The sequence below is a fragment of the Bidens hawaiensis genome, unplaced genomic scaffold (genome assembly GCF_021521415.1).
Source record: "Bidens hawaiensis isolate Kalapana, Puna unplaced genomic scaffold, B.hawaiensis_p1.1 tig00073602_1, whole genome shotgun sequence".
Lineage (NCBI taxonomy): Eukaryota > Viridiplantae > Streptophyta > Magnoliopsida > Asterales > Asteraceae > Bidens > Bidens hawaiensis.
This window is the reverse complement of record NW_027502804.1, coordinates 21,727-49,234: the sequence shown is the minus strand read 5'-3', so window position 1 is coordinate 49,234 and position 27,508 is coordinate 21,727. Positions and strand designations below refer to the sequence as shown.

General features: G+C 38.4%; 1 protein-coding gene across 1 annotated transcript; it reads left to right on the top strand.

Moving 5' to 3' along the window:
• The first annotated feature begins 10,181 nt into the window (after positions 1–10,181).
• LOC143606219 (uncharacterized) lies at positions 10,182–27,296 on the top strand. Its single transcript, XM_077082058.1, has 18 exons — positions 10,182–10,511; positions 20,039–20,142; positions 20,281–20,367; positions 20,511–20,586; positions 21,554–21,628; positions 21,744–21,797; positions 22,066–22,242; positions 22,871–22,965; positions 23,083–23,288; positions 24,168–24,265; positions 24,482–24,585; positions 24,681–24,846; positions 24,926–25,048; positions 25,196–25,278; positions 25,923–26,067; positions 26,143–26,172; positions 26,286–26,356; positions 26,450–27,296. Exons 1-18 carry the CDS (start codon positions 10,473–10,475, stop codon positions 27,093–27,095), a joined length of 2,379 nt encoding a protein of 792 aa, XP_076938173.1. The 5' UTR covers positions 10,182–10,472; the 3' UTR covers positions 27,096–27,296.
• Positions 27,297–27,508: the final 212 nt, after the last annotated feature.

Sequence of the window (27,508 nt, the reverse complement as noted above, 5' to 3'; positions counted from 1 at the left end):
CAATCATGATAGAGGAAACTGAACACTAACCTATTGACAACCACGCGTCGAAAGGTTAACTTATTCAAAACACTTGAAAAATTGATAAGTTAAACTAAAGTATGCATGAGCGAATCATATATTGTTTATGAGGCAAAACAAGTGCCAAATTAAACTTTAATATGCATGAGCAAGTCATACAACGTTTATAAAGCAAGTCAATAAGTGAAAGTGACGGTCCTACCCGCACAAACATTTATATTTCACAAAAAAATTCAAACATTACAAGAATGGCCAGGTATCTACCCGCCTTCAGAAATGTAAATCTATCCTAACGGTGGAAAGGGATCTCAAGGTTCAAACTTCAGGACCACTCCCTCCAAACCCACTTGAACCCGCACCATCAGTTGGCTGTGGCGGTTCAAGGAAAGCCTTGAGAATAGTTAGCCCATCATCGGCAGCAGCAATTTCGTTCACCTTCTCCACCACCGGATGCGGGAAGGCAGCATACTGGTTCACTGCTTGGTCGTAAGTAGCTTCAGTGTCCACATCATAAAGAGGGAAGTTGGAAGGCGGGATGCCCTTCTCAACAAACCCCAGACCAAGCAAGAAACCAGCATTTTCTCCATCCTCATGGGAAGCGTTGAGGGCTGCGCTCATGGCATCGTCATAAGATGTGTTCGTGAAGATCCGATGCACAACCTACAAAAAATATATGTATCAAAAACTTTTCTAAGTATAATGAAAAACGTAAAGATATTATGAAGCTACGCATAACCTGCGACAAAGCTTCTCGTAGAAGCCATTCCTTGGTGATCAGAGCTTCCTGGAGGGCAGCTTGAGCTTGGTCACGGGCGCGTTCGGCTTCATTTTTGTTAAGGTTGGCAAGCAACACTTCCTTAGCAGCAGCCTCTTCAACGCCCTTCAGCTTACGCTCAGTGTGGTCAAGCATACCCCTCTGGTCCAAGATCTCTTGGAGCTTTTTGGCATCTTCTAAAGCCAAAGCATCATGAGCCTGCTGAAGCCTCTCTAGTTTGGCTTTAAGCTCCTCATTCTCAGCGCCCAAAGGCTCAGCAATGGCTTCATCTCTGGTGGCCCTCTCGGTCGAGTTCCGCGCAGTTCCCTTAGCCAACCTAAGCTGTTCGTTAACAGCTTAGGTAGCCTTGGAACGGGCCTCGAGCCGGGCCTGAACTATAACCTCGAGGGCCTTGAAGGCCTTTTCCTTCTCCGCAGCAATGGCGGCAACTCTCCTGTTCTCCTCCCGGATAGCCCGCGCCTGAGCCACTTCCTGGCTACGCGCCGCCTTTAACTTGTCGTTTTCACGACAAAGCAACTCGACGCGCGGCTGCATCCGGGCAAGGAGAATCCGAAGCTCATTCGTCAACCTACCCTCCTGGTAGCTAGACATGGCTTCCCCCAACGCACCACTTGGGGCTGCGTGACGCGCCCACTCGACGCAGTCCACAGCCGTTCGAAGGGTTGTTCCCCGGTGGATGTTCCACCGTGGAACATACACCTCATTGGAATCCGAAACTGCAAAAACAAAAGGCGGTTAGGAAAAAATGATAAAAAAAAGATAATAGGCCAAAATAACCCTACGCACCTGTAGGGTCGACAACAGGCCGGTAGCCGCCAAACCCATCACCCGAACCTAAGGGATATCCATCCAAGATGTCAGGCAGATGGGAAGGAGGCAGAGATTGGCTAGAAGCCCCAACCCTGAACATACCTGATGAACCGGCCGGGGACGAGGTAGTCGCCAGTGCCGAAGGCACGGTTGAAGCCGCCGTGGTAGAGACCATCGGAGGTGAACTCACAACCGAGGCCGCCGCTGCGGAGGAGCCCGCAGAAAAAATCACCGCCGGCTCAGTGAAGGATGCAGTAAAGATGACACTGACAGCCGGCGGAGATGACGTCACAATTGGAACAGTTGCCTCAACGGGATGAGCAACTGAACCAACACTGCAAACAGGCGCAGCCGCCTGGGTCATCGCCTCGGGTAGATTGACCAAACCTACCGTCATGGGTCCAGAGATGCTCCTTCCCGCTCCACTCTGGAATGCGGTTGCATCCACGCCTGCACGAAGACAAAATATTAAAAACAATGGCGGAAAGAATTGCGGGTAAGATTAATTTATACTTACGAGTTTTCTTGAGCTTGAAGGTTCTGACAGGCGGGGACGAACCTGATGGAGCCGGCCTCTTCACGCCGGTCACCGTCGTCGTACTGGGCTGCCCGGAGGTGACAGCTGTCTCAACCTCCGGAACAGTGGTCTCACCATCACCAGGGTTCCCCACTGCCTCCTCGCTTTCGGTCTCCGAGTCGGACCAATTTCCCTGATCGGCGGTGGAGGCGACCTTCGCCTTGCCCTTCACGCCGGCAGCTTTCTTCTTCCTCACGAAGAAAGGCCCATCTGCGGATCCCTCATCAGAAGATGATAAAATTAGGGAAACTCCAGCAGAGGTTTGAGCATGAAGAGGGCGAGAGTTAAAGAATCCCTTACCTGGCCGCGTGGCGCTCAAAATCTCGTGGCCCGGCGGGTAGACCTCCACGAACCTATCCGCCGTTTACTCCAGGGATGGGCAACTCGTTCTCATCAAGAGCACGAGTACCCAGCTGAGCGGGACCACCGCTCTCACGCGGTTGCAGAAAAGATTGCAAGTTGTTTCCCTCTGAAAATAAACAGAAACAGTTAGAAGAAAAACCCTAAATCAGCAAAAAAGACGGAGCATACCGTAGGGAATAGAATTCAAAACCGTATTCGAGGATGATAGGTACTTGCGGCGTCCCAGAACCGGCATCCTTCCATACCCGGCTCATCCCAAGCATCACCATCCCAGACTCCGCAAAGCGTTAAACCGGAGTTTGGATCCGGGAGATCTTGGTAAACCATTCCGCCTCCTGGTAGTTGGAGGCGTGAAGGTTGGGGAGTGCCCTCCCGTTCTTGAATGTCATCGCAATAGGGACGACACGGGCAGAGATATAGAAGAACTCCTGCTTCCAAGACCGAAGACTGCGCTCGGTAGCACAGATCTTCAAACCCTTGATCCGAGTGATCAAGGTGTACCAGCCCTGGATGCACCTCCAGGAATAGAAGGTCATCAGGCGGTCGACGCGGGGCTCAACGCCCAGAATGTGGCACACCCATTCAAAGTGGCGAACCTTTGCGATCGCCATCGGGTGCACCTCCGTTAAGTGTACACCGTGTTTCTCCAAAACACGGTACACAAACTTCGTTAATGGGAACCTGAGATTCCCATAGATGAAGAATGCAGCATACACCCCTATCTTGCCCTTGGGGGCATCATACACCGTCTGGTGAGGCTCAGGAAACTCAGGCTCGAAAGGCTCGAGCATGAACTTCTTGACGATGTACTGATAAAGGTCGACGGAAAGAGCACACTGGCACTCGCCAGCAGTACTCTTATCGTCCTTGTCAGATGCGGACATCGGGTTCTCAGGGTATACGTCGGACTCTTTGGCAGTAACCTCAGGATCATGAGTAGAAGACATGTTGAGGTTGGAAATAAGAACGATTTCAGGAGAATGCTCGACAAAAGTTAGAGTATTCGCCGGAAATCGCTTAGAAGAAGAAGTGAAAGTGTGAGTTGAGATGCATCATCTTCCCCCTTTATATACCCATCGCAATGAATGCGATGAATTTAATGCGGGGGAGAGGGAAAAGCGCAGCCGCAATGAGACGATGACACGTAGAAAGCAAGCTGGCAACAACTGTCGACAGGACGCGTGCCGTAAAATTCGCGCCCACGTGCCCGAAAACTCGCGCCCACGCGCCTGAAAAAGCGTCTGGAATGACCATATACTGTCACGTCGCCATAACTTCCTGCACGTCCTGAAACTGTCATAAGAAACCGTCGGACGACGCTAACGTCCCTTCAACAGTTTGGACTATTCTTATCCTTTCACCAACTATTCGAATTTCAAAAAGATTCAAAAAGATTCAAAAATAAGAGGGACTACACCCCCTTACCTTGGTAACCAAGAAACCGTAAGACAAGTGCGGGTACAGTGTCAAGGCGAAACCATTCACATACTTAGCACCTGCAGGGAATTGAAGCCAATAATACCTTGGTAACCAAGAAACCGTAAGACAAGTGCGGGTATAGTGTCAAGGCGAAACCCTTCACATACTTAGCACCTGCAGGGAATTGAAGCCAAGAATACCTTGGGAGTCAAGTAACTATAAGACGAGTGCGGGTACAGTGTCAAGGCAAAACCCTTCACATACTTTGCACTTGCAGTGAATTAAAACCAAGAAGGATCTTCTGGGCCATGCTTGTGGAAAGGGAAATAACATCCCCGCATAGCGGGAACGTTGAGAACTAGATTGTTTGAAGCTCCAAGATGGAATTGGTTGTTTAACATAATTGATCACTATGTCTAAAACTACCAAAACCTCGTGGAGAATTTACACAAGTGAAACTTAACGCTCCTGACTTGCGAGAAGGTTACACACCTACCCGCATCATACCCAAAGATCAAGCAGAAAAGTCGGGAATTTCTACACGTGACATTAGTGAAACCGCGGGAAGAATCCCCACGGACAACCTTAAAACTAAAAACCCTTTTCAAAACCCCTTGCTTAAGTCCAAAAGTTCACCTCACTTATTAACAATTCATGAGAAGAACATTGGACTGGGGGGACTTGAAGAGGTAGGTCCCAGCAGAGCCCAGTTGGACCCGCAAGACTCACCTTGAAGAGGGACGTCTGCGCAAAGACCAACTGGTTCCGCAGGACCCACCATGCTCAGAGAGATGAAGACCTTACGCGCATACGCCAGCTGTTCCCGCAGGAAAAGCCTCCCAATGGTGAAGTACCCCGCCTGTTCCCGCAGCTGCGGATACAAGCCATCAGCGGAGGCTACCCGCACTAATAGTAAGGCTACACGCACAAGGCACTAACTCTCAATAATTCAGTAATGTCACCTGAAGAAGGAATGAGCAAGGCGGGAATACTCCCGCCCAAATGAGCCAGTCCGTACGCTTATGGAGGATCTTTTGTATTATACCTGCCAAGGTATAGACAAGATCTGACCAAAGCAGCCCATGAACCAATCACAGGGTGACAGCTAACTGACAACAGTACGACGAGCAGCACGCTCTAGTACTTAATGTCACTATCAGCCGCTGCCTACTCACCAACCCTTGTCGTGGTACGTACATAGCCTGCAGTTTGTGGAAAAGGAATAGTACACAGCCGGCCATGTCACTATCAGCCGCTGCCTACCCACCAACCACCAGCATGGCACGTGCGTAGCCCACAGTTGGTAGAAAAGGAATATTATACGGCTGGCTGTACCTGCTTGGAAACCTACCTTCGGCTATAAATACTCCAACACCTTGGAACTGGATCATCATCTGGTATTATCATATATCACCTGATATTATCTTATCTGCTCTAGCTATTTCTCTTAATATACACTTATATTCAGAGCAATCTAGTCTGATTCTCACGCCGGAGGGTGGTCACAAGGAGGTACCCCCCCTTCTCAGTGACGAGCTCACGATGTCTGTTTTGCAGGTCATCAGAAGAATAACCATCTTTGCCGGATCTAACCCTCGTGGGAAACATCTACTTGACCCTAAGATTATCCGTAATCTGCCGGGGTCACTTAGTGTTTCTTCAGTTGACAAGAAAAGTTACTTGTTACAAAAAATATCAAAATATAAGCTTCTTGAATCATTGGTGTTATGCCAAGTAAATTGTTACATGTTTATCTGATAACCATAAAGTCTATATTTTTGATATATTTTGGTATTTTATTTTCTCATGGTCATTGAAATTGATAGGACCACTCCACCTTTAATAAACAACTAGTAAATTACTTGCGGCGTTGCGTGAGGAAACGGTCGGTAAAACCCGAGGGTGGTAGCGGAAAATCAATGCGAATTCGGTGGATATTTTAACTAAACTTAAAAAAGTTCGTTAAATTAAGTTGTTTAAAATAATTAAATGAAGGTAGCAGCAAAACACGGATGTTGGTGCCCGGACGTTGGTAAAACCCGACGGTGAGTTGACGTGAATTTGGTCAGTGTCGATTACATTCGTTACGGTTCAAGCAACGTTTGTAAAATCCGGCGATGTTGGTCTTGGGCGTTGAGGCGGTAGTCTACGTGAATTCGGTTAGTTTTTGTCATGTATGTCACGGTTTCGATTGTTTTCATTGCGGTAACAAAACTGAAACAAAAAATAAAATTAAAGTTGAGACGGACTAATGAGGTGGCGTCGGTCGTTAAAACCCGAGTGTTGTTCAAACCGGAGCATTGCCGGTCCCGTGCGTTGAGGTGTGAGAGTATAAAAATTCGGGCGGTTAAAACAAAAAAATAACAAAAAATAAAATAAAATTAATGTTCAGTCGGTTTGGATGAATGTGGTGCCACCTGACCCAATCAGGACTTTGCGACACCAACATTCATCTGCGCAAGTCGGATCTTTTTATGCATCCAACACATTGTACCAGGTGCACTAATGTGGGTTCAGTTGGTAGTTGGTAGTTGGTACCATAATTAAACCCAAAAAACAAATTCAAATTAACATAAAAGAAAATAAAATATTTAAAACAATATTTATTCGGTTGGTAGAACCCGAACATCTAAACCTGAGTGTTGAAGCCCGAGTGTGTAAAAACATAGTCGAAGCGAATTTAGTCAGTATCAATTACGTTTATTATGGTATAAACAAAGCTGGTAAAACCAAAACGTTAAAATCTAGAAAATAAATTCATCAAATTCATATATAAAAAGAGTAACATATAAACAAATATAATATTAGAAACAGATATTTATTTGGTTGGTAAAACTCAGATGTTTTTAGAGTTGGATTTATAATAAACATGTTTTATAAATCCTTTACATTTATGTTAATCAAAATATGTTTTTAAACATTTTAAATAGGCTTGATGGCCCATCAATAATGACATAAATGAAAATAAAAATGTAGAAGACATTTCCTATGGCCAAGTATTGAACCCGGGACAAATAGGGCAAACAACAACTACAAGAATCACCGAAGCACAAGTATCTAATATATATAAAATCTTGAAACTTTCATTTTGTGGCACCAACTTTGACATTTACTATATACTAGGTGTAAACCCCGCCGCTTTGCGGCAGTGACGCAACGCTGCGGATTCGATCAACATATCTTCTCCACACTGAATCAACGTTTGATAGATTATCCAACCTCAAACCAGTTGTGAATCCGGTCGGTAACAGTGACTTTGAAATGACGACGACACTGAATCAAAAAATAAAGTCGTGAATGTCCAAAATAGCATTGATACACGTACAACTTATTATCAAAGCCAGATAAACTGGATCAATATCGGTTGAATTCGTTATGGTAATCACACTAAACCAAAAAAAATTAGCAGATACTCAAAAAATTCGTATACTTTATATTACAACAACATATTTAAAATGACGTTTATCCGGTTGGTTAAACCCAGACGTTGCGGCGACGAGTCATCGCGAATCGAATGGTACCGGTTACGTTCATTACGGTACCAGAACTAAAATTCGCCAACACCCATACAAATTAACATACTTAGAATGAAGAAAAAAAAAGCACAGCGAATATTGAAAATTTTAAAAACAAAACAAAAACCACACAACGTGATTACAAACCGGCGTGCATTCGGGCTGTATCCGGTTACGGCGCCATAAATAAACAAATAAAAGTTCATTGACCTTTAAACACAACACGTTAACATACTTAAAAAAAGCAACAAAGACAGACCCACGTATAATTGTCGTGAATCGACCGGTATTAATGATGTCGAAATCAGATCATAAAAGACATGTTTAAAAAGAAAGTATAGAATGCAAACATAATAAATGATCAACTACATAATAAAGTTTTTTTTTCATAGCCTGGAATCGAACTTGAGAAGAAACCCCACTAAACAATTCTTTCAAACACTCATAGAACCGCCATCCAGCTAGAAGTAACTTTTTGCTAATATTTCACAATTATGTATTATACATCAGAAAACAAAAGACTAAAAAGCCAAGTTTGTGGCGCCGGGTTTCTCATTTACTATATATAGATAATTATAACATCAACACAACTCCAATAAAATGGTAGTTACAAATACTTTTCCTATTGGCATGTTATATAATTAAAAGTATGCAACCAAACATAACTACTTTCTATAAATAGTTGTGTGCCTGTATTGCTTCATTAAAATAGCATCTTGGTCATGAAAATAGACAGGTATAACACAATGATCAATCAAAACATACAAACATATTTATATAATATACGTCTCTCTCAAGTCTAAACACTACTTAATCATAGTATTATTCTTTAATGTTTTAGCGTTTGTTTTATGTAGTACTCCAAAGTTGACTTTGTGCACTAAGACACTAAAGAGTCGAAACACTATTTTTAAAAAGTGATTTTCATACACGTTATAAGATACACAAGTTAATTCACTATCTTTATCATTAAACTAAGCTCAATTAATGAATATTTTAACCCAATATTTTGTTTCAAACCAAATTCGAAAACCCAAACCGACCCCTTTTAAAACTAAACCAAGTTATATATAACGGAATACTCTATGGATCCCACCTTGTTCGGATCCTCATCCAATCTCCTTGCGTTGAGATGATTAGGTAATCGGTTTTCCATTCTCAAAATCCAATTTCAATAAACACCGAGGACAGAACCATACTTAATGGGCTATGGATTTTCCTATTAGTATAACCCGTTATCAAATGGAAGACACCAGACCCAAGGCACACGAAATGCGAATCGATACACCCATCCTATTTAGCATTCAAGTTTTTAGGTCTAAAATTGAAACCTTAACTAATTTTGAATTAAGTTTTTTTCAATTTTTCGCTTTAAACAATAAAAAATCAAACCAAGTAAACCGATAACATATAACCTTATTTAAAAAAACGTTTTCTTTTTCCCGAGTATTCATGTAATGAGATTTCAGTCGTCCTAGTTATTTAACGCTTCAGGTATGACTCGCAAACCTCATGAAGACGGAAACCCCGCCAACCAGGGCTTCCAATTTCTAACATGTTTAACAAACAATCAAACATGTTTAATAAAAGTACACTATGTTAATTTATATTTTATCTTAAATAATTAAAATTAGTAAGTTATGCTCTATCATCTATCATGTTGGTAAATGAAACATATACTCGCGTCATATAAATAAGATATAAAACAGCTAAACAAGTTGAATTTATATTTGATAGTTGTGTTAATCATGTCGTTCATAACATGTTTAACATGATAAGACCTGCCTTTTCTAGCCCTATACCTACAACTATGTTACCCTAGAGGTGCACAAAAAACATGAACCTGGAACCAGATAAAAAAAAACCCCAAACCCGGGTTTTTAATACCCAAACTCGTACGTAACCATCACGTAAGGTACAGATAAGGTATGCATTTCAGTACCAAAATCTGTACCCGGAACCAGACCTGATTTATATCAGTAATACCCGAAAACCGGAACCGGTTCCAAACCCATAATTGGATTTTTTTCAGTACCCAAAACTGGGGTTTTCAAATACCCGATTTGTACCCGAAATTACCAGAAAATTACCCCAACCCTTTAAGACAATACCTAGATCCGAACCCCGTTCCATGCCCGGAAGTGAATATTTAAAAAAACCCTATTTATGCATCTCTATTGTCGCAAAAATCGTTAGTCGGTAGTCGGGCGATGGTGTGGGGACTAGCGATTAATCGGGATTAACCGGGTCGGACTTTAATGTATATTTTTCAATTTTATACATACACACACATTTTTATTTGTAATTTTCAGTTTTATACATACACAAACATATTTTGACCAGAAATTGGTTGGAATCTCGCTGAAAACCGCTAGTTTTTTCTACAATCTCGCCGAAAATAGTTGATTTGGGTCGGAATCTCGCCGGAAACCATTGATTTTGGTCGGAATATCGTCGAAAACCGTCTATTTTGGCCAGATTTGACCGTTGACCGATTAATTGGCCGACTAGTCCAAAATTAATCAGTGAAAGAGGGACTAGCGATTAATCAAGGATCAATCGATGCCTAGTCGGGATTTTTGCAACTATGTCTCTAGGGATACTAACCTCACGAGACTTAAACCGAGTACGGCACTCATCTAGCACATGAGATTTAACCGAAATCTAACGGATTAAGGGGTGGCTGTCTCTGTGTTTGTCCTTCTGTAACCTGCTCCGTTAACCCAAACACTCTTTTTTCGTTTTCTCTCTCTCATCCTGAAACCAAAACAAAACTTTCGGAAGCTCCTCATAATAATAATAATAATAATAATAATAATAATAATAATATCTTTCATCTCTCAAATTAATCGATCTCACTCTTCTCTTTCCTTTCTTTCTTCGTCCCCAAAACCTAGGGTTTTTGTTCCTATCCGCACCATTAACCGATTCGCACCGTCCAATTCTCAATCCAACCTAGGGTTTGCAGATCTACAATCACTCTAAATTCAACATGTTTTGGCACCTCACAGCTCTATCTGCTTCTTCACCGGTACGTTACGATTGTTAATTACACGATTTGTTTGTTTTTTATCTATCTATGTGTGAATCGTCAATTGATTTGGTTTTGAGATCGATTCTGTTGTTATGGTTGTGTATTGTGTGATAGTGATTGCAATTGATAGACTAATTGATTAATTATTGGAGTTGTTAGAGCTTGTAGCTATCTGTAATTTGTCAATTGATTTGTGTTGATTTTGGAATTGATGCTGTTGGTTAGGTTGTGTATAGTGTGGTGAAGATGTTAATTAATAGGTTAGTTAATTGATTATTGGAGGAGTTAAGAGGTTTTAGCTATGGTGAATTGGTGTTTGGTTTGTGTGAATAAGGATGTGATTGATGGTGATTTGTTTTTGATTTGATAGGTTATGTAGTTAAGTTAGGTATTTAATATGCGGAACTGTCTAAGCTATTCAAATAGTTATTAATTGTAATGAACTTGATTGAATTCGGATTTCAGAATAATTTAATTTGCGTATTTACTGTGCTTGAGCTGTTGACCTCGGATTGTTTAGTTCGCTGTTCGCAGAAGATATGTTTAACACGATTCGTCTTTTATCTATATGTAAACTGTCAGTTGATTTGTTTTGGTTTTGTATTGATTTTGAAATTGACCCTGTTGTTTAGATTGTGTATGGTGTGGTAGTGATTGTAATTAATAGATTAATTGATCAATTATTGGAGTTGTTTGAGCTTGTAGCTATGGTGAATTGGCTCGGTAAGATGCCGGTTTGGTTTGTATAATTAAGGATGTGATTTGTTATTAATTCAATAGGTTAAGTACTTAAGGTAGGTATTTAATATGTCTAAGCTATTTAGGGAGTTATTATTAATGTTAATGAACTTGATGAATTATTTTTTTGGAATAATTAAATTTGTGTCTTTACTGTGCTTGAGGCGTTGACCTCGGATTGTGTAATTCGCTGAAGAGATATTTAACACGATTCGTCTTTTATCTATGTGTTAATTGTCAGTTGATTTGGTAATGGTTTTGAAATTGATCCTGTTGTTTTGGTTGTTTATAGTGTGGTAATGCTTGTAATTGATATGTTAATTGATTATTGGAGTTGTTAAGAGCTTGTAACTATGGTGAATTGGTGCGATGCCGGTTTGGTTTGTATAATTAAGGTTGTGATTTGTTATTAATTCAATAGGTTAAGTACTTAAGTTAGGTATTTAATGTGTCTAACCTATTTAGTGAGTTATTAATGTTAATGAACTTGATTTGATTGAATTTGGATTTCCAAATAATTTAATTTGCATATTTACTGTGCTTGAGCCGTTGACCTCGGATTGTGTGGTTTGCGGAAGGCATATTAAATACGATTTGTTTTTTTTATCTATATGTAAATCGTCAATTGATTTGTTTTGATTATGAAATTGATCCTGTTGTTTTGGTCGTGTATAGTTTGGTGATGATGCTAATTAGTAGGTTAGTTAATTGATTATTGGATTTGTTAAGAGGTTCTAGTGATGGTGAATTGGTGATTGGCTGGCTCGGTGAGATGCCAGTTTGGTTTGTCTTATTAAGGATGCTATTGATGATGATTTGTGTTTAATTTGATAGGTTATAAGGAGTTAAGTTAGGTATTTAACATGTCTTAAGCTATATACAGAGTTATTAAATGAACTCAGTTGAATTCGGTTTTTGGAATAATTTAATTTGCATATTTACTGTGCTTGCCGTTGACCTCGGATTGTGTAGTTCGCGGAAGATATATTCAACACAATTTGTCTTTTATTAATATGTAAAATGTCGATTTGTTTTGATTTTGTGTTGATTTTGAAATTGATCCTATTGGTTAGGTTGTGTATAGTGTGATGATGGTTGTAATCAATAGGTTAATTGATTAGTTATTTAAGTTGTTAAGAGGTTTTAGCTATGGTGAATTGGTGATTGGTGAGATGTTGTGTTGGTTTGTGTAATCAAGGATGTGATTGGTGATGATTTTGATTTGATAGGTTAAGTAATTAAGTTAGGTATTTAATCTGTCTAAGCTATTTGATAGTTATTAATATTATTGAACTCGATTGAATTTGGATTTCGGAATGATTTAATTTGCATATTTATTGTGCTTGTTTCGTTGACCTCGGATAGTTGGATTGTGTAGTTTGCAGAGGACAATATAACATGGTCCGTCTTTTAGGTATGTGTTAGTTGTCAATTGATTTGTTTTGTATTGATTTTGAAATTGATTCTGTTGTTAGGTTGTGTATAGTGTGGTAATGATGTTAATTGACAGGTTAGTTGATTATTGGAGTTGCTAAAAGGTTTTAGCTATGTTGAATTGGTGATTGGTTAGACGTGCTGGTTTGGTTTGTGTGATTAAGGATGTGATTGATGATGATTTGTTTTTGATTTAATTTTTTTAAGTAGTTAAGTTAGGTATTTAATATGTCTAAGGTATTTAGAGAGTAATTAATGTTAGGTTCGGAGTCACACACAAACACGAATACAATAGTAAAACCGAAAGAATAAACGAAAGAGACACAAGGATTTAAGTGGTTCGGTCACGGTGTATGACCTACGTCCACTGTCGATAACTAGGGTTTTCTTATTATTGAGTGATACCAACTTACAAGTACAGGAGAGAATATATAGACTAGACAATTAGGGTTTAACCCTTTAACTAAACTGGGCCTGATTAGAGCTTTTGGGCTTGGCCAAAACTCAAACAGCTTAATCTCCTAATTCTGTCTATTCGTCTAAACCGGACCCGACCCATGATGGATCGGCGACCACAACATAACAATCTCCCACTTGGGCTTCGAGACATCTTCTCTAAACCACCACTTGGATGCGTCAAACATTTCAACCTGCTCCCATTTGGAGACGTAAAATGTCTTCACCTGCATTGCCTTGTACATGTAAAATAAAACCCATCTGGTTTTGCACCTCCTAGTTACCCTTCGCCTTCTCAACATTATTCCTGAAGGCCTGCTGAAGCTCTGCACAGCTTCAGCTTATCCAGCATCACCGGCTTGGTGAACATATCTGCTGGATTCTTAGCACCTGAGATATTTTTCAAACTGAAAACACCATCACTGATCAAATCTCTGACAAAGTGATATCTCCTCCCGATGTGCTTAGTCTTCGAATGATAGACTGGATTCTTCGCAAGTTTCACTGCACTCTCATTGTCACAATATAAGAAGAACTCTGCCTGTTTCTTTCCCAACTCTTCAAGAAAAGTTCTCAACCATACTAATTCTTTACTTGCTTCGGCTGCTGCCATATATTCTGCCTCAGTGGTTGATAAAGCAACACTTTTCTGAAGTCTGGACATCCAACATACTGCTGTTCCCCCAACTGTGAAAACATAACCAGTAGTGCTTTTAAACGTCTTCTTACATCCACCCAGATCAGCATCTGAATAACCCCTGAGAATTGTATCCTTCCCCTTAAAACATAACCCCAAACTAGAAGTACCCTTTAAGTATTTGAGTAACCATTTCACCGCTTCCCAATGTTCCTTTCCCGGATCCGACATAAAACGACTAACTACCCCGACAGCATGAGCAATGTCTGGCCGTGTACAAACCATGGCGTACATGAGACTGCCAACAGCAGATGCATACGGAACTTTAGCCATCTCTGTTCTTTCTTCCTCTGTTCTGGGAGACTGGTCTTTGGTAAGTTTGAAATGACTTCCCAAAGGTGTGTTTCTCGGTTTAGTCTTCTCATCATTCATCCTGAATCTTTCTAACACTTTCCCTATGTATTTCTCTTGGGATGGTGTTATGGAGCCATCTTTCTTTCTGGATATACTCATCCCCAAAATCTGTTTGGCTGGACCAAGATCTTTCATCTCAAATTCATCAGACAACTGTTTCTTCAACTTGCGAATCTCCTTCATATCAGATCCTGCAATTAACATATCATCTACATAAAGAAGTAGAATGATATATGAGCCTTTAAACTTCTTTAAGTAGCAGCAATGGTCGGCCTCGCATTTCTTGTACCCAGTTCTCACCATAAAATCATCAAACTTTAGGTACCATTGCCTAGGTGCCTGCTTCAGACCATTCAAGCTTTTCTTCAATTTGCAGACCCATTTTTCTTTCCCGGCAACCTGAAATCCCTCAGGTTGTGCCATATAGATCTCCTCGTCAAGATCACCATGTAAAAATGCTGTCTTAACATCTAATTGCTCTAGATGTAAATTTTCTGCAGCAACAATACTTAAGATCAATCTGATGGTGGTCATTTTCACAACTGGAGAGAATATTTCATTATAATCAATTCCCTTCTTTTGCTGGAAACCCTTGACCACTAAACGAGCTTTGTATCGTTTAGACCCATCATGTTCTTCCTTGACTCTATAGACCCATTTATTCTGTAGAACTCTTTTATCTGGTGGAAACTTGGTTAAAACCCATGTCTGGTTTTTACTCAAAGAGTTCATCTCCTCCTTCATAGCATGCTCCCACTGGAGCGAATCTTTCAACTTAAGTGCTTCATAATAACTCTCTGGCTCACCATTTTCAGTTAAAAGGAGATAATTAACTGAAGGTTTGTAACGTACCGGCTGTTTAGAAACTCTGGTGGACCTCCTAACCCAGTGCTGAGGCGGGTCAGGTTCTTGTGGAGACTGTTCATCCTCAGACTCTGAACTCCCACTGTCAGAGACTCCCTCTGACTCTTCATTTCCACCAATATCATCATCTTCAAATTCAGGAACTGTGGTTTCTTCAGTTTCTGTCTCGGGTTCGGTAGCTGACTCAACTGTCTTTTTCTGAGCATCAATTTCATATTCAACCTGCTCTTTCTGAACCCTTGATTTTGAAGTGTTTCTATCTTTGTATAACTCAGCCTCATTAAAAGTTGCATGCTTGCTTCTGACTACTTTTCTGCTTTCTAAATCCCAAAGCCTGTAGCCCATTTCGTTTGACCCATATCCAATGAAAACATATTTTTTAGCTTTAGCATCAAGCTTGTCATTTTTCACTAGATCATAAGCGCTACACCCAAAGACTTTCAAATGCTTATAATCTGCAGCTTTACCTTTCCACTCTTCTTCTGGTGTCTTGAAACCCAACGGTACTGACAATCCCCGGTTAATTAAATAAGCTGCAGTGTTAACTGCATCTGCCCAGAACGTCTTTGGAAGCCCGGCATTAAGTCACATACTCCTTGCCCTTTCATTTAACGTCCTGTTCATTCGTTCTGCCACTTCATTTTGTTGAGGAGTGCCAGGGACTGTAAAGATCATCCGAATACCGTACTCTTCACAATAATCACGGAATTCTTTGCTAACGTATTCACCACCGTTATCCGACTTCAAGCATTTCACCTTCAAATCAGTTTCCAATTCAACAGCAGTTTTCCATTTCTTAAAAGTATTAAAAACATCAGATTTATTTTTAAGAAAGTAAACCCATACCTTGCGTGTCGAATCATCAATGAAGGTGACATAATAGTATGATCCTCCCAAAGAAGAGACTGAAGTTGGTCCATAGACATCAGAGTGAATAAGCTCCAATTTCTGAGCTTTCGGTTGTTTTCCGGTCTTCACAAAAGATACTTTCTTCTTTTTACCGAAAACACATGGTTCACAAAATTCAGATTCAACCTTCTTCAGTTCTAGAATTTTTCCTCTAGCAACGAGCATTTTCATCCCTTTTTCACTCATGTGGCCGAGTCGTTGGTGCCACAAACTAGACTGACTCGGTCCACTGGTCACTGCATTTACCCCATCAGCTGGAATTTCAACCATGTATAAAGTGCCCTTTTTTTTACCTCTGGCGCTCACAAGATTCCCTTTCACAACTTTCCATTTACCCCCACCAAACATAACATCATATCCTTGGTCATCTAACTGCCCAACAGAAATTAGCTTTCTTCTAAGGCTAGGAACGACCCGAACATCCTTTAGAGTCCATGAGGTGCCCAATGAAGTTTTTAGTTCAATATCCCCCATCCCCGTGATATCAACAGCATGATTATTAGCCAAACGAACTTTACCAAAATTACCTGTTCGGAGATTCTTCATCTTCTTCGTGCTATAAGTGGCATGAAAAGATGCACCAGAATCCATAATCCATGAATCTGTTGATTCTTCAACACAGCAGATAAGAGTCTCTTCTGAACCTTCTGAATCATCTGAACCGGTGGCCAGATTAACTTCCTTCTTAAATTCTTTCTTTTCTTTTGAAATTGAGGGGTTAGGGCATTGGTTTCTGAAATGCCCCATTTCTTTGCAATTCCAACACTCAATGTCTTTTCTCGGCTTTGACTGACTTCTTCTTCTAGACTTTGACCTACCCCTGCCATTACCTTTCTCTCTTCTCCTACCTCTCCCTTCGGTGCTCAATATAGAACTAGATGTCTCACCAGAATTCCTTCTTCTTATGTCCTCCCCTAAAATCAAATCCCGGACTCCTTCAAAAGTAAGCTTAGTATTCCCAGAAGAACTACTAACTGCAGTAACAGTCCCTGACCAACTTTCGGGTAACGAGGATAACAATAGTAACGCTTGAACTTCATCATCAAACTTGATATCAACAGAAGACAAACGAGAAATAATAGTGTTGAAGTCATTAACATGAGAGGTAACAGATGCCCCTTTTCTTCATTCTGGTGTTAACTAGCTGTCTAATCAGAAATACCTTGTTTGATGCAGAAGGCTTTTCATACATATTTGACAAGGCTTTCATAAGACCATACGTGGTAGTTTCATTTACAATATTGAATGCCACATTCTTAGCTAGTGAGAGTCTAATAACAGCTATGGCTTTTCTGTCAAGTACCTTCCACTCATCATCTTTCATACTTTCCGGTTTCCTCTCTTCTAGTGCTTCCATTAAGTCTTTCTGACATAGCAAATCCTCAATTTGCATTTTCCACCATCCAAAATCCTGACCATCAAACTTCTCAATCTTGATCTTTCCGTCCTCAGTCATTATCCAAACTGAGTTTTGATTACAGCAAACAACCAAACTACCCAAGGAATAAAAGGACTGGAAACTGATCAGAAAAAACGAACCAGCAGCTGCGGAACCCTAATCAGCGGCGGCGGAACTGTAGCAGCGGCGGCGGTACTGTAGCGGCGGCAGCGGTACTGTAGCAGCGGCGGTGGAACTGTAGCAGCGGAGCAGCGGCGGCGGAACTGTGTGTATAATCGAGAACCAGGCTCTGATGCCAATTGTTAGGTTCGGAGTCACACACAAACACGAATACAATAGTAAAACCGAAAGAATAAACGAAAGAGACACAAGGATTTAAGTGGTTCGGTCACGGTGTATGACCTACGTCCACTGTCGATAACTAGGGTTTTCTTATTATTGAGTGATACCAACTTACAAGTACAGGAGAGAATATATAGACTAGACAATTAGGGTTTAACCCTTTAACTAAACTGGGCCTGATTAGAGCTTTTGGGCTTGGCCAAAACTCAAACAGCTTAATCTCCTAATTCTGTCTATTCGTCTAAACCGGACCCGACCCATGATGGATCGGAGACCACATCATAACAATTAATGGTACTGAACTCGGTTGAATTCGGATTTTGGAATAATTTAATTTGTGTCTTCACTGTGCTTGAGCTGTTGACCTCGGATTGTGTTGTTTGCGGAAGACATATTTAACACAATTCGTCTTCTATCTAAGTGTTAATTATCAATTGATTTGTTTTGATTTTGTGTTGATTTTGAAATTGCTCATGTTGTTTTGGTTGTGTATAGTGTGGTGATGATGTTAATTAATAGGTTCATTAATTAATTATTGGAGTTGTTAGAGCTTGTAGCTACGATGAATTGGTGATTGGTGAGATGCTGGTTTGGTTTATGTGATTAAGGATGTGATTGATGATGATTTGTGTTTGATTTAATATGTTAAGCAGTTAAGTTAAGGTATTTAATATGTTTAAGCTATTTTGAGAGTTATTAATGTAGGTGAACTCAGTTGAATTCGGATTTTGGAATGATTTAATTTGCTTATTTATTGTGCTTGAGTCGTTGAGCTTGGACCATGTAGTTCGTGAAAGACATATTTTATATGATTTGTCTTTTATCTATGTGTTAATTGTCAGTTGATTTGTATTGGTTTTGAAATTGATCCTGTTGTTTAGGTTGTGTATAGTGCGGTGATGACGTTAATTAATAGGTTAATTGATTGTTGGAGTTGTTAGAGCTTGTGGCTGTGGTGAATTGGTGATTCGTGAGGTGCCGGTTTGGTTGCGTGATTAAGGATGTTATTGATGATGATTTGTATTTAATTTAATAGGTTATAAGTAGTTAAGTTTGGTATTTAATATGTGTGAGCTATTTGTAGAGTTATTCGTTTTAATGAACTCGATTGAATTCCGATTTGGGAATAATAAAATTTGCATCTTTACTGTGCTTGAGCCGTTGACCTTGGATAGTGTAGTTCGTGGAAGACATCTTTAACATAATAATCAAGTTTAATTAAGAAGGATAATTTAGATTAATAGTGGAGCCCAGGTAGGGATGGCAATGAAACCCGAATCTGATGGAAATACCCGAAACCTGATATAATTGGGACGGGCAATACCCGTCCCATTAGGGATTGGGACGAGTTTGGGATTAGTTTTGAAATTTTTTGCAGGTTTGGGACGGGTATGGGATTTATAATATACCCGATTACCCGATAACATTGACCCGCTTACCCGATTATATACCCGAAGTACCTGACATATTCTTTATATATATAATATATAGAGTTTGGATCAAATACAAATGAAATTAACGTGCTAATTGTGAGAATCAAGTAGAGTAATTATAATAGAGTAATTATGTAATTACATAATTACTCTACTTGTGTATATAATTACTCTATTTGATTCTCACAATTAGCACGTTAATTTCATTTGTACGTTAACTTCCCCCCCCCATAATATATATATGGAATATTCTAAACATGCTATATTTAATAGTTTACAGTTTTCCATTGTTTCAAATGAGTTTTCGTTCAAAAAAAGTTAATCCATGAGACATGACTTTTCAGTTTCCATTTTTTCATATCAAAATTTAATTGCCAAAATATCCTCTCAATACTTTTAGTATTCAATCTTCGGTTTCTAAATCAGTTTAGATAAACTCATAAAAGTGTTAATTGTGCTATCTTAGTATCTAGCTTCTTTTTTCAGTATATGGATTATTACATATTTCAATGTTCTCTCAATAACCAAAGTATGATAATTCTTGCCAACGGGTATACCTGAAATCGGGAATGCCCGATACCCGATGTGTAAATACCCGATAAATACCCGACAGGTCTGGGACAGGGTTTTGTAATCGGGTATGGATTTGGGAATACCTAGACCCGTCCCAAACCCGACTCATTGTCATCCCTATCCCTAACCCAGGTGAACTTAGTAAGTGAAAAATGAAATTCAGACTGTTTTTATTTATTAGGCTTTATCTTGTGTGTTATGCAAGGGTCAAATCTCAAATGCGTCAATCGTTCGTATAAAATTGCATCGAGCCAGTTTTATTTTGTCTTGTGTATTTTTGACACTGTTTACCTTGTTTTTAAGATATGGTTTGTTGTATGTTTAGGTTGAGTCTATCTTGGACAAGGAAGGTTTCACATTGGAAGAGCTTTTGGATGAGGAAGATATTATTCAAGAATGCAAATCTTTGAATAGTCGTCTCATTAACTTGTAATTTAATTTTTATCTTAGTAATTTATCATTTACATTATGCTGATGTTTACCACGTTGAAGTTTAATAAGTTAAGACTGCAAATAGAATGACAAGAATGTATGTTGTTAATATTTAAGAGAGTGCTTGTTTTTCAGCTTACGGGACAGAACTCAGGTTGAACAATTGCTGAAATACATCATAGAGGAGCCTCATGAGGATGCCGATAGCAAACGTATTTTCAAGTATGTCAATTGTCATTACTTAACATTTGCAGAATCTTTGAATATCAGAACATTATTGGTTTCTCATTAACTTTGGATATTCTTGCCGTATACAACTTTTGGAGCAAAGTTTGTTCTTTCTAATAACTTCTGTACATGTTTAGGTTCCCTTTCATTGCTTGTGAGATCTTTACATGCGAAATTGATGTCATCTTCAAAACTTTAGTGGAAGAAGAGGAGGTATTTTGAATTTTTGAGTTAAATTTAGTATTTCTAAGCAGTTAATGAGGAAAAATATCGGATATTGTTCTTAAGGACCGATATCTGAGATATCGGTTATCGTGGTGGGATATTGGTAATTTAAATATCATATAACACTAATAATTCAGTATACTCTCCAGCCATTAACAAATCAACCTTTTGCAGCTTTCAAAACATTAACAATCGTAGCAAATAGGAACGGATTAAGTTTTAAAACTCAACATTGGAACACTAAAAAGTGATAATTAAGACTTAAAACACTGATATCGGGAGTATCGGTCAATATCGCCGACATTATTGGCACCAATATTCTGAGCGATATTTTGACTGATATTTTAAGAAGGGACCAATAACCCATAGTTACCGAATTCGCTACAAGAGCCGCGAACCATGAATTGGTACGTGATGTACCCAATCGGAATTTGCTCCGTTCCGAATCGCTCTGGTACGTCGTTCCAAACGAACGAATTCGGTGTTCCAGTTAAACGAAATTCGTGTTCCAATTGAACGAATTCGGTGTTCCAGTGAAACAAAATCAGTGTTTTGGTTGACGTTGGCTCAGCGAATATGGGTTTTAATTGCCCCCCTATATTTTCATTAGTTTACGTTTTGGTTTTTAAACTTATAAAGGTATGAAATTAACAATATTTATATAATTTATAAATAGCTATTTTTTTATTTGGGTATATCTAACCGAACTACATGGTACAACGTACCGGTTTGTACTGAAATGAACCTACCACCCCCCCCCCCTCCGAACCGAATACACTACCATTAGTGAGTTGCGTACCCGAACCGGAACGAACCGCGAATTAGGTAACTATGCGATAACCGATATATCCCGATATATCGGTGATATCGATCTCATAGATTGAGTAATTACATAAGCTCCTTATGATTACATTCAGTCTAACATGATGTCTCTCTTTCAACCAAAAATTTGCAGCTGATGAATTTACTTTTCTCATTTCTGGAACCAAATCGTTCTCATAGCGCCCTGCTGGCGGGGTATTTCAGCAAGGTATGTTCTTTATTGCTAGATATTTCTTGCATTGAGTACTGCTAGTATTATTACTATTTGTTGTTATTTTCTGTTATCATCTACCATTGTTTTGAGAAGTTATGTGGTGTTGTAGTTTGTGATATGTCTCATGTTGCGGAAGACGGTTCCACTTATGAATTATGTTCAAGTGAGTATAGTTTTTCTATGCTTGATGGTGTATTTTGATTCATGTTCTGCTTAATTGTCTCTACAAAGAATCAATATACACTCAAAATAATTATTTTTCTTTAATATTACAGCCTTTACTTTCATTCTTAAATACACATTTTTTCTTTTCTGAATCAATCACCACACTTTTACTAAGTTTCAAGCTTCTCTACCATTAGCACCAATACTAACAATTTAGATTGATAATACTAAAGAGCTATTTATTTAACATTTTTACATGGAAACAGGCCCATCAACAAGTTTTTCAACAGCTGGTTGATTTAATTGGAATTACATCAATCATGGAGGTTTTGGTAAGACTTGTTGGTGCTGATGATCATATGTATTCGGATACAGTGGATGTGATGCAGTGGTTAACAGATAGCAATCTTTTGGAAATGATTGTGGATAAATTGAGCCCATCAGTGAGTACAACCGCGTATTTAATATATGTACATTAGGCATGTAAATGAACAAACAAACACAACCGGGGCATGTTCGTGTTCGTTGGTTTAACTTTAAACGGTCAAACACAAACAGTGTTTCTTGTTCATGCTCATTTGTTAAGAAAATGAGCGTGTTCGTGTTCGTTTATGTTCGATCGTTGATAGTATAAACAAATAGTTCACGAATGTTAGCAAACAATCGAACGGACATCAATATGATGGACCTGAAAATTAATAAAACTTTCTAAGTTTTAACTGGTTTTATTTTATTTTCGAAAATCCCCAATAATTTATAATGCCCTAAAAGTATTAATAAATTTTAAAACAAATCAACATAAATGAACGTAAATGTACGAACTTGAGGAACGTAAATGAACTTTTGCGAACATAAATGAATGAACAAGACATGTCTTCATGTTCGTTCATTTAACTAAACAAACAAAGTGTTCATTTTCATTTTTTTGTTAAATAAACAAACTAAACAAACTTCCCACCTAGCAGTACTGAACGTTCGGTTCACTTACATGTCTAATGTACATATTTAGTAATTTACGTGTTTTGTATATTGAATGTGTTTTCTAACTGTTATTCTTTGAAATTGTTTCAGAGCACTCCTGAAGTACATGCTAATGCAGCAGAAACTTTATGTACTATAACTAGAAACATGTCATCTCCACTTGCCTCTAAGCTTTCTACCCCAAGGTTTGTATGATGTCATATAATGGAATTTCTGTTTATTGTTTTATTATTTTATATGTTCTTTAGAGTATGTATACTTATTTAAAGTTTTCTTCTTATATTTTTATATTTTTTTTACAGTTTTGTTTCAAGGATTTTTGGTCATGTGTTGGATGATTCACATTCAAAATCTGGACTTGTTAGCTCATTGTGCGTTTGTATATCTTTGTTGGATCCAAAAAGATCGGCTCCCTCGCCCCCATTTTATTCTTTTCGAGGTCAACATATATACGAGGCACCTGTGAAAGTCAACCAGGAGACTGTAGGAGCAATGTTACCTAAACTTGGTGAGTTTGTACATGCAATTAGGCCTGCAAACAAACCACATGTTCAGTGAACCGTTTACTGGGAAGTTCGTTTATTTAATGAGCTGACATGAACAAACTTTTTGTTCAGTTAGTTAAACAAATGAACATGAACATGAACACGTCTTTCTTTCATTTATGTTTGTGAACGTGCATTCATTCGAATTTGTTTATGCTCAGAGTTTGTTGTTTATGTTCGTTAACATATTCATTTTTATTAGGGACATTACAATTTAGTCTAGTTTGAATAACTTTTTAGGCCCAACACATTGTGGTTCACATTTACTTTTAATTGGTTTTAGCTTGGTTATGTTTGTTTACTCCCTCCGTCCCATTATAAGTGTCATAGTTTGATTTTTCAAGTCTTTCTTGTTTAACTTTGACCGATAATATTTTTGTTTGTGTTATATAATACTTGATGTAAAATATATGAACGGATTGTGTTTTAAATGTATTTTACATTGATATAATTCTCATCAAGTATTATATGACACGAATAAAAATATTTACGGTCAAGGTTGCAAAAGAAAGACTTGAAAAGTCAAACTAGGACACTTATAATGGTACGGAGGGAGTATTAATGTTCAGTTATGCTCGTTCGTTTACGCTTGTGAATTGTTTGTTAGCAACGAACGAACATAAACGACCACAAACTCGCTCATTTTTATTAGCGAACAAACACTGGCAAAAAATCCTCGTTTGTTCAACTGTACGTGTTTGATCGTTTTTTTGGTAAAAGTTCACGAACGAATATGCACATGGGATTGATATTCACAGTTGCTGGTAATTGTGCTAATTGAGTTTGGTTTGTTAGGCATATCACGGTGTATGATTTTTTTTATCACATGTTAAATATTTCAGGTGACTTGTTGATGTTATTGAATGTGTCACTAGATGACAAAATCTTGCCAACAACATATGGCCAGTTGAAGCCGCCTCTTGGAAAGCATCGTCTAAAGGTTAGTTTACTCAATGTGTTGACCTTGTGACCTGTGTTGACTTTGAGTTTGTTAGAATTTTGTGACACTTTTGCTATTTCATTGTATGTGTAAGATTGTTAGAAAAATGAAAGTCTTAAGTAACTCAAAGTTAACATACTAACTTAAAGTCAACACAGGTCTAAATTGCCATCTCATCTCTCAATGCATTTCTAATATGATATTGTCTGCTTGCAGATTGTGGAGTTCATTGCAGTTTTATTGAAAACCGGGAATGAAATTGCAGAAAAGGAATTAATCAGCTCTGGAACTATACAAAGAGTTATTGACCTTTTCTTCGAGTAAGTCAAACGGTCAACAATGGTAGAATTCATATTGATCTAATATTCATTTGATGCCATATTTTAACAGTTTTTTTTATTATTAACCAATGAAGGTACCCATATAACAGTGCTTTACACCACCATATCGAGAGTATAATATTTTCCTGCTTAGAAAGCACAAACAATACAATCATTGACCATCTGTTTCAAGGATGTGATTTGTTGACCAAGATTCTTCAAACTGATAATAATCCCGTCCTTTCTGAAGAACCTAATCAGGTATAACTGTTACACTTTATGTTAAATAACAGATAATCTTTTAAAAGTTTTAATAATATATATGTTTTAAATCATGCAGCCTACGTTACTGGCTCCTGGCAGAAAGCCACCGCGACTTGGAAACCTTGGACATATTATGCGTATTGCCAACAAAATCATGCAGCTAACGAATACTGATACCCGCATTCAGATTCATGTTCAGGTGTGTTTGTTATTTATGTAATTATCGATTAAAAGATATCTCTTTTATATCTATATGCATTATAAATCATTCGAATCGTGCTTGCTGGTTATATCTTTCTGCATATTATCTGTTATTTATGTAATAAAAACGTGTTTTGTGATTTAGGAAAGTAGTGAATGGAATGAATGGCAGGCTACTGCTCTACAAGAGCGAAATATGGTTGAAAATGTGTACCGATGGGTTTGTGGGTACGTTACCATTTTTTTAATGAATTATGCATTGAATATGTGTAAACTAAACAAGCATAAGCCTTATGCTTGTAAACAAACCAAATGAATGCGAACAATAAAGTGAATATGTTCGTGTTCTTTTAAGTTCGTTTTTTAACAGTACAAACAAACGGATCACGCAGATAAACGAACATAACTGAACATTGATGAACAGACATAACGGAGCTAAAACCAATTAGAGGCATGAATGTGTTTGGCCTACAAAGTTATTAAAACTAGACTAAATTCTAACGGGTCTTAAAAAATTCAGTAAATATATTAACATAGTAAACTATCAAACTTAAACAAACCTAAGTAATGAACATAAATGAACGCAAACAAACAAACATAAACAAAACGAATTCAGATGAACGAACGTAAACACACATTCACGATTTTGACATGTGCTAAATGAACAAAAACTTTTGTTCCTATTCATTCGTTTATTAAATATATGAACATTAACGAACTTCCTACTAAACGGTTCACTGAATGTTCAGTTTGTTTACATGTCTAATAAGCCTTATTGTGCTTCAACTTTTACCTTATTATACTAAATGATACTTTATTATTTTATTTCAAGGTGCTAATAACTGTTTATCTTAACATGTATATATTTTCAGTCGACCAACGTCAATACATGACAGAAATAGGGATAGTGATGAAGATGACATTAATCATGACCGAGATTATGATGTTGCTGCTTTAGCAAATAATTTAAGCCAAGCATTTAGATACAATGTTTATGATAATGACGAAGGTGTCGAGGTATTTTAAAGGTGTTTTTATACTTATTTTCAAAATTTATAATCCGTTAATAATATTTTCTTTTTCTGATTGCAGGGACACGAAACTCTTGGTCAAGGTGATGAGGTAATAATATTATAAGTTAACCAGTGAATCCTGTTTGAATTTATCTAGGAAGTAGTTACAATTAATTAATATCGATACATGTATAATTATTTTTTATAAATGTTGATATGCAGGAGGGTTACATAGATGATGAATCTGCTGAAGTTGTCATATCATCTCTAAGGTTGGGTGATGACCAAGGCAGGTAAGTTTCAACGGTCCATTCGGTCATGTTTTTATCTTTTACACGTTTATTTTGTAATAGCACATTAATCATTTACTCATGGTTTTCTTGCAGTTTGTTTACAAATTCAAATTGGTTTGCATTCCAAGACGATAAGATGGGTGACACATCAATGACAGCCACGTCACCACCCGAAATCATGGACGAGATTAACTTGAACGAATCTTCACCCGGTAAAGACGATGACGTGGTGGTCGATTTAGACGAGATCAATTCTAATCCAACTCGAAGCCCAAACCCATTCAGTGAAGATTACGTTTCAAACGAAAAAACGAGTGCGCCCGATGCTGACTTCTTCAAATTTGAGTCAACCGACAATGAAGACCTATTTGCTGACCGACCCATGCCTGAATGGGTGGGATGGAACGAACCCATTGTCGGGTCGGGAGTGAACCCATTTGAAGATTACGATAGCACCCCTAATCTCGACATCGAGACTCCAGTGGGGGTGGGATCGGTTCAATCCAACGGGTCAACACCCTCGCTGTTTGAAGAAGACGTTGAGTTTGTCGGGGTGGAAGTAGACGGGTCTGAAAAGGCAATGGATAAAGCCCTAAAAGAGGGTGTTGTGGGGGAAGCGGGCGCCCTAAAAAGAAAGGTGACACCTAGTGAAGGTGAAAAAGAGACGGATAACGAGTCGAAAGAGTTTAATGATAGTAATTATTGGCGGGTGGATCAAGAGATTGCGGTTTCCGAATGAAAATGGTGTGATGCTTTTGTGTACTAAAAGTGGTGTACAGTGAAGTGAAAGTGAAGTATAATTTTGTTGAAATGGACATAGTTGTGTAGGTCTTGTTTGAAATGTTGACTATGTTATTAAAATAATAATTATTATTATTTTGACATTTTATTGTTTTTCAGTGTCTTGTTTCTAGTTATATTTGACTGATTATAGGGAGGTTTGATTCCTTATTCTGTAACAAACTATACATTTGGTACTTTTTTTTGTCATTAATCTCATCTCTCCTTTTTGTGTTAGTTGCTTTCATGTTTGTGCTATAATTTTTAACAGTTTTGTTTAATATTGTTATGATTAATGTAAAAAGGTTAGATTCATACAAGTGTTTTACTTTTGGGGGGGGGGGGGGGGGTGCTTAGGGTGTCACTACCGTA

Bases quoted from the DNA above. Each gene is read 5' to 3' on its own strand.
- LOC143606219 (XM_077082058.1), top strand. From the start codon at position 10,473: ATGTTTTGGCACCTCACAGCTCTATCTGCTTCTTCACCG. The intron at 20,143-20,280 runs GTAATTTAATTT...CTTGTTTTTCAG, and splicing joins AATAGTCGTCTCATTAACTT to CTTACGGGACAGAACTCAGG. The intron at 24,847-24,925 runs GTATAACTGTTA...TAAATCATGCAG, and splicing joins TTTCTGAAGAACCTAATCAG to CCTACGTTACTGGCTCCTGG.